Below are 11,837 nucleotides of genomic sequence, written 5' to 3' on the forward strand. Positions count from 1 at the left end.
TTTATTTCTTGCATCTTTTGTATGTTTCCGATTCAAAATTTCTATCGTGTAGTTTTATTTCTCAGTACCACAACAATACTAACATGATTCAGTGTGCCAAAAACAAAACTAAAGAAAATCCATGGCTGTGTTACCTTTCCAAGGAAGACAACATCTTGCATTCAGCCCGGGAAATGAAACTGGTGATAATAATTATTAGCTTACCCAATTCCTGCAACTCCATAAATCATTTGTCGCTGCTGGATAGTGGATACGCATGATAAGGTGACATCACTGATAAGACTATTCAAGGTTGTTGTCCATTACTATTTCTGTTAGAGACGAAGACAAGGCCACTGTAAAACTTTAAAAGGCTACAGAACCAGAAGATACAACAATGATGTCATTCATCAACTGCTTCGAAGATTAATTAAAACACCAATGTTTTATGAGAAAAAAATTCCAATAGTAGAACTTAAGTTATAACTCCAAATAAACCAAAAATAATAGAGGACACTGGATCATATCACTTTCCTACAGTTGTCATCCACTACTTCCTCCTGTTTGTAACACCACTGCACAATATTGAAGGGTGTGTTAGCATTGCAAGATTGGCCATTCTATACAAACATGTTTAACCATTAGCCATTCTGTTTTCCATTTGTTCCATTACTGTGTTTTCCTACACAACATTGCCAACAAAAACAACTCTTGCAGCAGCAACTTGGTCTCGCATACTTGGGGTAGCAGCTAGGCAATGAACATTTTGTTACACCACAACATCTAGGCCATGAGCATTTTGTGCAGCAGAATGACCCCAAACAACTAGGGAATTTGAGGAAGCAGCAACCCTTAATGCAGCTAGGTCTCCAACAGCATTCAGGACAGTTGATGGACCAGGAAACATTCATGCAGTCGCTGCAGCAATTAGAACAATCAGGACACTTAACTCTACAACACGTCATTCTACAGCATGAACTACAGTTTGACTTTGATTCCTTCGCACTTTGCCTAATCTTCTTGAGGCGCTTCTCGGTTGTCATGTTCTCCATTTCTTGGATAAATTTGCATAGATGGCGGATGTAATCAGGGTAGAGCTCCAAGTTGCAGTGACCACCTCCTTTTATCCACAAGGGCTCGTATGACTCCCTTGCCATTTTCCAAAGTCCATTACCATGTAACCAGTTCACAACTTCATCTTCTGTACCCTGCAAAACAATGTACAAGATCAATCATGATTAAGCATCAAACCTAAGTAGAGGCAGCTTTGTTCAGATTTTGTTCAAGGAAAATGCAGAAATTGTTAATCAGACATGCATGCAAATACATATACATACTAAGGAACGAAAATAGAACACATTATATGGAATAATTTCTTAATCTATAATTTCCAAACCAGGTGTAGGGACATGGGACATGGAAAATTAATATGGTCAGAGAATAAAGTGCATTATCATGAATTCTGATGTTTAATGATAATTACTACAAAATGCATTAGAAAAAAAAAATTAAGAAAAAGTGTTTTCCATAAAACTAACACACTTTGTAATCCTGATATGCAATTACAGCTGAACTTTTAGTTTTGAAATACTAATTAACAGAGAGGCGACATATATATTAAGACAGGCATATATAATCTGGATCCAAGGGAGAAATTATCATCAAAACAGTTTAATTGCAGAAGAAGGTGATGGTCCATGATGAAGCATATTACAATTTGTTTAACAAACACATTAAATCAACAGGCCACTGAACCGAAGTTAATGTCAACCAAACATTAACTTAGATAAAGCATCAAGCAAATCTATCTGATTATGTAGTTGCTACTTTTTCATTTTTTAGACGTAACAATTTCAAATTATTTACTTTTAACAATTTACAATAGTCACATGACAGGTTTTCAACTGAAAAAGAATATCACTATGGAAGGGTAGCACTGATTCCAGTCCTTACTTCTTAATTTTCCTTTACATAAAGATGTACTAGAATTTCCGTATTAGCCACCTAACTAGGGAAAGAACTGAATTATGATGGCTGACATGCTTTATCGATATATAATGAGAAACTCAAAAGCTTGAGCATCATTGTGCAATAAGTGCTACGTTAACTACTTTCTATAAATGACAAAAGCAAATACATTGATGAAAAATAGTGCGTCTACACTCATCATATACTTACATGTATTACAAGTACAGGGCACTTGACCTTCTTTACTTTGTTGATGTTCTGCATGATTGGAAGAAAAAATTACAATTAGATCCAATTAACGAAATCTTCAAATGTGAGTCCTTTCCAATCTTGCTAAAGATTCATAACGAGGCTAGCTCCAAATAGTTTATCATTGTATTTTTGGTTGCTTTAATATTTTGGTCAGAATAGAAAGAACCATTATACATATGGTCATCAGTTTTCGTACATTATGTAGCCAAATGTGAAAAGTAGATAACTTCAGTGCCATGCTTCAATTTTTAATGAAATTGCCTATATTTTATCAAGTATTCTGGCCATGTATTCAAGCATAAACTACATATTTTTCTAATCAATAGCGTCGTATATGTTACCTTATAAATGTCAAAGCAAAATGTGAACTTCACATGGCAGAGCACCCGTAGGCCAGAAAGAATTCCACTGTGTAGAACCACACCTCTCAACCTTGGCAATTTAGATGCCAAGTGCAGTGTTGGTCCACTTCCAACCGATTGCCCATACAAGATCACATCTTCTTGGCTAACTCCATATTCGGTTTCAAGGCATTCATATATTGCTTCTATGTCAGCATATGTGCTGGACTCACTAGGCTGTACAATTTTAAAGAGCTGCTATTACATATCAATAATATGCCATTCATAGAATTTCTGGTAAAGAAAACTACCATTTGTTTACAACTACACACATGTCATCACACAAATTGGAAATTCGGTTTAGCATCAGAAGCAGTGCATTATATCCAAAAATACATCAGAGAGCAATAAAATCCTTCTCAAGCTTCAAGTCTACTAGAGTTTAATACTAGTGTTATTTTTAAGTCCTACATTAGTTAATAATGAGGTTGATAAATATAATATAAGAGAAAAAAAAAATCCATACACCTAATTCCTTAATATTTTTGAGTGAAGATTCACTTATGTTCTGTTACTTTAACTTGCTGTTACATGGGTCCCCCGCTTTTGGACTTCCCTGGATTCCAACAAGTGGTTTCTGAGTACTGAGTATTGGATGCAGTGGTTAGTGTGAGGTTTGGTTTGGGTCAATGTTTGTAGAACAGTGTTGTTGGTCACTACTTAAAAACCCGGTTACCCGGTTCGTACTTGAGGAAGCTTCTGCCAAAGACCAGCATACTAACGTGGTGAATAAAGAAATACCCCAACAGGTACAGTGTGCATGGATTTGTCCAGACACTGCTATTATGGTTCGTGTTGTCACACTTCAAAAGCAAGACATGATCAAGAAAATAATTGAAACATTAAAAAAAGAAAACACAATGAAACCGCAATCCTTTGGGTGCATTGCAGAGCGAAGAATAGAGAGGGAAATGTTGGATATAGCAGTACCCTTATCCCTTTCAACAAAACAGAATTGTTCTTCTCTTTGGGTTTATTTGTGTTGTCCACTCAATAAAACAAAACATCTAATGTTGTATTTGTCAAAGAATGGCCTACCTTGCCAGTAGATGCCCCATATCCAGAGTAGTCATATCTGCAAAACAAATATTGCATAAAACATCAATTTTCAACTTTAGTCTCGAAATGCTGTCCCCCTAAAATATTGAAGTAACATCATTTTCATCTTTCAAAAACTGTTTACAACAAGTAAGCACAATAATCTCCAATTTAGATGGTTCAAATGGTGAAGTCAATCGGTGAACTAAACTGATATGCATCTCCATGAAGATAGAAGACAGCATTTTAGAAGTGCAAGTAAGAGTTTTTATTTTTTTTAATTTAATTTTTGAAAGGGAAGAAAAATAACGTTGAGGGATAAAAAGGGTATAAACTGAGAGAGAAGTGTGAGTAAAGAGGAAGAAAACGGTAGGGTACGTCGCCATCCATGTAGAGGTAAAAACTGGAATACTTTATACAGAGGAGAAAGAAAATGAAATGGAAGACATAGAGAGATCAGCAAAAGATTACTGAGGAGTACCAAGAAGCAACCATAAATACAAGCTACTTTTCTTTTTCCCTTTTACTTTTACTTTTTCCAAATTTTGTTTGTTTGTTTGAAGAGGCCACGCTCATGTGCCCAAAACTCCAACTCCCTTCACTTTCCACATTGATTGAAAAGATGTAGGAAAAGGCATTGACATTGCCATTGCCATTGCCATGCCATATCTTACACACTCATTCACCACCAGATCTAAAAAACCGCGCACCACAACAACTCATCAAAATCTTAACCATGCACACATTCACCTAATCTCAGATCTACCCTATCAAACACAAACGAACCCCACCATCTCGCCCAATAAAATAGGAAATAAAAAATAAAAAACTTTAGAGGAAGAAAGAGAAAAAAAAAACATACGGAGAGAGAGGGAGTAAAATTAAAAAACAAAACCACGGAGATAATACAAAACAAGGGTCAGTGATAACGTGCGGTCTTTGAACTTCGTGAGGTTTAACGAAGTAAAATAAGAACAGACAAAGACAAAAACAAGAGCAAAAACAAAGAAGAAAAAAAGACGAAGGAGCTTAGGAAAAAATTATTTATCAGAAAACCACTAACCCCATGAGATTAACTCTAAGATTGACCTTGAGTTGCACGAAGAGATCATAGAGTTGACCCAAGTCAGCGGCATTGCCATGAGAATAGAGAAGGGTGAGACGAGCGTAGGGGTTTCTGAGATAAAAGGCGACAATCTTGTTTCCATGCTTGGTGTCGACGAGGAGAACGTCGAGGGAGGTGTCATCGGCGTGGGGGATTGGGGCCGCCGGGGAGACCACCGTGAGCTTGCCGTCGTCCCTCTTCTTGAGGTGGTAGGTGGGCGGAGAGGGCGGAAAGAAGGCGAATTTCGCGGCCAACTGAGACACCATGCACCCCATTCACCCCCCAGCAAGAGATGCAGAAACTCAAACTCATTTGATGCTCACACAGACTCTAACTGCATCTGGGGGCTCCCTTCTCACACACACTCTCTCTCACTCACACACGCAAACAAACAATACTTGTTGTTCTTTGAGTGAAGGAGAGGAAGGTTTTTGGTTAGTGCAAAGAATGATAAAAATGGAAGTTGAGGCCCACTAGAGAGAGAAGGGTGTTAAATGTTGATGCTGTGTCCTTGTGGGAGTTACTTACTTATTTACTTACTATGGTGTGTGATGAGTGAGTGAGTGAGTGAGTTGTGAGAGTGAGATGTGGATTGTAGTGGTGGCAAGGCAACACAGAGAAGAGAAGAAAATAGAAGAGAGAAAGAGTGAAAGAGAAATAAAGGACAGAGGACTTAATTTCAAAACTGAGTTCAAATTTATGTGCATGACTTAACTTCATACATAGTTGTCAGCTACACGCAGAAGCACCTCATGTTGTTTTTCTGCTAACTGACATTTTTTTATTGGAAAATGATGCTTTCTTTCTTCCCTGTCAAAAACAAAACGCCTTTTCCTTTTCTTTTTTTCTAGATATATACACCTTCATTTTATTTTCTACTAATTCTTGCAAGCAGTTGCAAAAGACTTTATTTAAATTTAGTTTTTACATAAAATAAATAAGTGTTTTTTTGTCCTAGTTATAAAAGAAGGCGTATTATTTTAATAATTTATTTACTGAACTTGTTTTATATTTTCAATTCATTATTAGTCTTATTAATAAATATTCACATATACTGTGATGCAAGTGGATGGCTTGTTTGACTTATGAGCAAGGAACAGTTGTAAAAAAATGGAAGTATAAAATATAAGAAACATAATTTATTATTAATAAGGTCTTAAGTAATGATTATAGCTTGTAAAATATTTGAGAAACAGTGTAGTGTGTTTGATTTGTGATGACTGTGGTTAGCATGTGTGATTGATGCGTGTTCTGAAGTGTCTGGTGTACAACTTGAACATTCATTCTGGGGTGAGTACTGATTAATGCTGACACCTGTGTGTATGAGTCCTTTCATTTTACCCAAACCCAATCACAAAGTAACGTTTCTCTGAAGATTAGAGCAATGTTTGGTGACTTAGTGGCTCCAGGACCATAAATTTGGTGGATAATTCTACATTCACTCTTCATTTCTACGTAGCCATCAATGTCAATTTTGATGGCTCCGTATGATTAATTATCGATCAAATCAGACATAATCATGTTTCGGAGAAATATTCGTGATAAAAAGGAAATAAAGTTATGCACATAATGCCATTGCAAGGGAGAAAAAGCCAAAATTTTCATCATTAACAACCTGGTCATAATTCCTTCAAAACCTCCATTTTCTTTTTCTTTAATTCATTCATTCATTAATTAATCAGTTCTTTGTAATTTCGTTTCTCTGATAGTCAAAGAGAAAAATAAAATGTGATTGTTGGAAAATAAAGTACGTCAAAGGAAATTGAAAGTGACGCAACGGACAGCGATTGGAGTTACTGTTTAACGGAAATGGTTTTATTTTATAATAATAATCCGGTTATGTTCACACTAATTTATGCACATTGCTCTAATTTAATTTAATTCTTTTACAAACAAAAAGTGAGTTACTTGTGTTAAAATTATTTCTATTAATCTTATTCTTCAATAATTAAAAAAATAAAATCATTGTTGGTAATAAAATACTAATAAGGAGCAGTCCAAAAGTAATTGCTTATAATTAAAAAAAAAAGGTAACCCTAAGTAGATTTTATCTATAGTATCAAAGTTTTACAGAAAGTTCTTGTTCTAAAATAAGTTATTCACTTTGGAAAATAAAGTATTTTTTATAGTATAGAATTATACTATATATTATATTATTAATATACCATAAACATATTGAAAATTAATATAGGAAAAGAATATGTTCAGAAGAACTATGTCAGTTGGTGTTGAGTTTAATTCATTTTAAATGATAAATAGTTTTACAGTCTTTTAAGTGAAAAAGTTGTGAAAGAATCATTGGTTTCTTAAATGCAAACTATTATAGGAAGAATCTTGAAGCCTTTACTCACAATATGCCTCTAACAAAACTACAATGGCCTTCAAAAACTGTGATCAACAAAATAATCTTTCAGCAAATGAAAAGGCCAGGTAAATGATAAGCCGAAGAATATAAAAACATGATCTATCTATCTATACATATATATCATAAAATAACAATAATATCCCCTCACCACATTAAGAATGAGTTATTCTCCTTCAATTTCTAGTCTTCTTAATTTTTTTAAGTGACATAACTTTTCAGTCCTATCGTTTCTCTTAATGATAATGAATATCTCTAAATAATTTGATGTTCAAGTCACTTCGAATACAATTTGTAAGTGTGAAAGTTAAAAATTATTTATATTTCTTGATTGTCTCTTCAGATCTTAATTATGTTTTGCAAATAATTTGATATATTATTAACTAATGATATTTTAAAATCTTATTATTTATGTTAACCATAGATGATAAAAAATAAAAACGAATAAATAATTTATAGTTATTTAATTAGTAACTTAAACTTGGTAACACCTTTCATATATTCTTCACTGATGAGTGGAAAGAGAAAGCTAATGACTCTAAACACAATGAAAGTGTTTATCAGATTCTTATAATTAAACATCATTTGATTAAAGTGTCTTTTGGATTGTTATGATTGCAGATGATTTTATGATTTGGTTGAGCTAGCTAGCATTCTTGAATTAATGGTTCTTACTACTTGGAGCCTGTTTCTCTTTAGACAACCCAACACAACATAAAGCTTTTAGCAATAAAAACATAGAAACCTAATTACCTTAAAAAGTTGCCTGATTGACTATAAAAAATAATAAAATACGGACAGAAGCTACAAGTGCAATGCAAGGCATTGACATAATAAAAAAAAATGATAATAATAATAATAATTATTATTATTATTATTATAATAATGAATAAAATTGTGATGGGTGACATAGGAGGAGGGTACTAGGAAAAGAAACCTAAATTGGAAGGAAAGGACAAGTGAGTTGTTGTGATGTGTGGGACGAAAATAACTTGACTGCGCCATCAAGATTAGCAAGGCAACTCATGTGTGTAGCCACAACCCAACAATTCATCATAGTGAAAATTCAGAAAGAGTGTGAAAGAACACATAACAATGCACTGTAGATGAAAATTCCTATGATTCACTTGCATTGAGTGTGCTAAGAGCTTGTAGGGTCACCTCACCGAAACAACCAGACACATTTTCTAATAATATAACTTCTTTTTCGGTACCTACAGTTTTTTCTTTCATCCAGAATTCCTTATCATGTTTTTCGAATTCTTCATTTTTTTTATAAATATTTACTTCAAATTTAACAAAAAATTATTTGAGTTTTTGAAAATAACATACCCGTTATCCAGTTTATCTCCTTGAATGTGGGGTGGATATTCTTGCGTGTTCAATGATGTTTCTCTTACACTGTTTTTTTATATTCTTTCTTTCCATCATTGTAAAAAATAGTTTTCTTTTACCAATTTTTACCATGAAAAGACGTGTTTATAGGGTGTGTAAAAAAACAATAGAGGAGGTGTAACTATTGTAAACTTGGGTAAAGCTTAGTTAAACTTGTTTTACTTATAAATGTGAAAGATTAACTTATCATTAATGTCTGTTAAAAGCATCACTTTGTTCATATTCAATACATTTTTTATTCACAAAATTCAAATTTAAAACTCTATTTTTGAAAAATTCAAACTCGACCAATCAATGTAATGTTGGTCCCATAGTCCTTTTTATAGTTATGTTGGTCTCATAGTTAAAATTTCATATTAATTTGATATTATATTCTTTAATGGCCTTCTCAAATAAATATTTAAATTTATATAATAAATAATATATATAGATATAATTATATAATAAGTAATATATTTGTTTGACAATCTCATTATTACTATTTTATTTATTGGTTAAGCTTAAATTATTTTTTTAGTGTACTTTCTCTGTGCCACACACAAAAACTAATTAGCATCTCCCATAAGTTTCACCTTGTATAAAACAAAATCCATAGACCATAAAAGGACTTCAATTTTATTAACATTTTTTTAAGACTTGTAATAGAGAAATTTTGTTTAATTGTGTAAATTATTTATGTTGGCTAGGTATTGATGTTGGGAAAATTGGTATAGATGGCTTCTTCTGGAGTCACGATCTAAGATTTAGTTAATGTCTTTGGTTAGATCTTTTTAGATGATATTGTTGTATCTTTATCTGACCAGAAAATATTATTCTAGATTATTTTGTACATAGATTTGAGTATCTCTTAAATTCTCTAATTTATTTTATTTATTTTTTATGGGTAAAAAAATATATGTGAATGAAGTGTTTGGATGGACAAGGATCCCTTGAGTTCTGGTTGTGGTTTGTTGAGTTAAAGTTGGATGGAGAAAGGAGAAAGGAAGAAGAAACGATTGGTTTTTTAGATAATGAGATTGAGAAAGTGTGAGAAGCTAATGAGATTATATGTTTTGCCATACACAATTATTCAGAGTGTGGTTTCCTTTTCATGCATCATTATTATGGCAACTAAGACAAGAAAAGTAGAGAGAATCGAAAAAGACTAACATAAGAAGACAAAAAGTAGAATGAAGACGCATGACCCTAGATTGATTTGCATATACTTGCTTAAGATAACCCTATCTACCCACCTATTATATTCTGTAGGAACTTCCCTCTCTAATATATCTAACATCTTTTCATATACAAATTCTAATTTCTTAAATAAATATAAATACTGTTCAAAAACAAATATGATAAAAATATTCGTACTTAATTCATGCCCAAAATTTAAAGTTCATATCTTACATTTAATTTCATTTTATGAATTCAAGTTGAATCAAGTCAATAAGTAGGAGTGTAAAGTCAAGCTTGTGTTTTATTTGTAAAAAACGGTGTCATAAATCTATATAAAATATTTTAATATTATTATATTATATGTGCGTGCGTCTGTTAAAAAAATTATATTATTTTTTTATTTTCAATTTAAATACATTGTTTAAGTTTTTGTTAGTAAGAATAAAGATAGAAACTTGATGGGGATGAAACTTTTAATGTGAGTTTTATAATTAAAAGTGATTTTAGTTATGTAAAATTAAATATTGTGGAGGCCACTAAAAAAGTTTATACCCTAAGGTGTTGAGTCTACGATGCATTAATGATATCGTTGTAATTAGTCGAGCACACTTTTTTCATACAATAATAAACATCAAATTGAATTTTACGAAACATATATCATACTTAAAATAATATGAATATATAGCGGCTTAGGGCATATCTATGCTAAAGAAATTTAAAATTTAAGTGTTAACTAAAACTACATAATAAATCTTAAGCTTTTTTTTATTAAATTACGTTGTACATAATATAAATTTCAAAATGTAAATAAAAACTTAATTATAAAAGTAAAAAAATATTTTCAATCTTAAAAATATATTTTCTATCAAAAATTAAATAAAATAGATTAAAGTGTAAGTTCTATAAGATTTTTATATTAATATAAAAGTTTTAAAAAAATATATGAAATGATAAAATATATAAAAGATAAATTAAAATTTCATTGTTACAGTGAAAATGATCTTATCTAAAATGTTTATTAGAAAAACGACTTGTATAATAATAGGTGTGGCATTTGTTGGAAGATGTAGGGTCTTTGGGAAACATAGTTCCATATTTTCATTTGTCATGCACAAATTTGGATGAAAGAATTATCATTTTTAGTTTGATTTATATTTCTAATTTGTCTTCGGTTTTATTCTGATATGATTTGACCAAAATACATACAAAAATATTTCATTAATACAACCGTGAATATAGAACTATAAGTAATGTTATATTTGCTTACAATTTATAATAAAAATATTAACTAAAACCTTATAAAGTAAGAACATTTGATGTTTTAAAAACTTAAAAAGCATTAATAAACAAAATATTTGTAATTTATAATTATTTGTGTCATCCTATATTTAGAAGTGGAAATAATCATTATACTTATTTTAAAAAGAATTAATTGTGATGTATTTTTGTATAAAAAATATGATTTACTTAATTAAAATTATTTTATAATATTTTTAAGGTAATTATTGTAAAATTAAGAAATTTTAATTAATTAATGGTCTATAGATAACTATAATGTTCGAATAAGAAGATACCATTGGCTAATTAATGTAGTTGAAATTTTTATTCACTAAAATCTAGTTAATAATTTAATGGATAAAAAGCATTTGTTAGAATATTTATCATTTCCTTAAAAGTTATAATTGATAACACAATTCTTTTTATTTAAAATTGTTTCGTGATTTAATTTGTAGCACATGATTATTATAGTTGATAAACAAGATATGTTAGAGTTTTAAAAATGTTTATATATATTAAATCACACACGTAAAAGATATTTATATCTCATCTATATACTTTAATGAATACAATCTCAATTATTAATTGAATCAACATCAAAACCCAAGTGTCTAATTATCAGCCACAAACTACATCTCATGTCAGAATAATATTGACATCAACCATCACAAATATTTGACTTAATACATCGAATTAAACTCACACTATCTTTACTAATTGTTTTCACCATAACAAAGTTACACAATAGGAACAGCTTTCCACTCATGTAACAAGGAAAACTCATATGATCTACCATACAACTTTTTTTCACACAACAAATTAGGTCATAAAAACATTCTTGGACTTTCACTATCTTATATTTTCTTCTATTACTACAAGAAAATCATAAAATAGAAACCAA

The 11,837-nt window shown here is 31.1% G+C and overlaps 1 protein-coding gene across 2 annotated transcripts; it reads right to left on the reverse strand.

Annotated features, from left to right (window-relative positions):
• Window positions 1-364: 364 nt before the first annotated feature.
• On the reverse strand, window positions 365-5,529 carry LOC137811225 (alpha/beta-Hydrolases superfamily protein). Of its 2 annotated transcripts, none has more exons than XM_068612878.1 (5): window positions 4,728-5,529; window positions 3,639-3,675; window positions 2,541-2,777; window positions 2,158-2,205; window positions 365-1,187 (listed from the first exon to the last, which is right to left on the reverse strand). In XM_068612878.1, exons 1-5 carry the CDS (start codon window positions 4,883-4,885, stop codon window positions 621-623), a joined length of 1,047 nt encoding a protein of 348 aa, XP_068468979.1. In that variant the 5' UTR covers window positions 4,886-5,529; the 3' UTR covers window positions 365-620. The 2 variants fall into 2 exon arrangements, with proteins under 2 accessions (XP_068468979.1, XP_068468978.1); XM_068612877.1 differs by having other exon boundaries at window positions 4,702-5,495.
• Window positions 5,530-11,837: the final 6,308 nt, after the last annotated feature.

The sequence above is a fragment of the Phaseolus vulgaris genome, chromosome 2, assembly GCF_051622355.1.
Source record: "Phaseolus vulgaris cultivar YP4 chromosome 2, ASM5162235v1, whole genome shotgun sequence".
NCBI classification, from domain to species: Eukaryota; Viridiplantae; Streptophyta; class Magnoliopsida; order Fabales; family Fabaceae; genus Phaseolus; species Phaseolus vulgaris.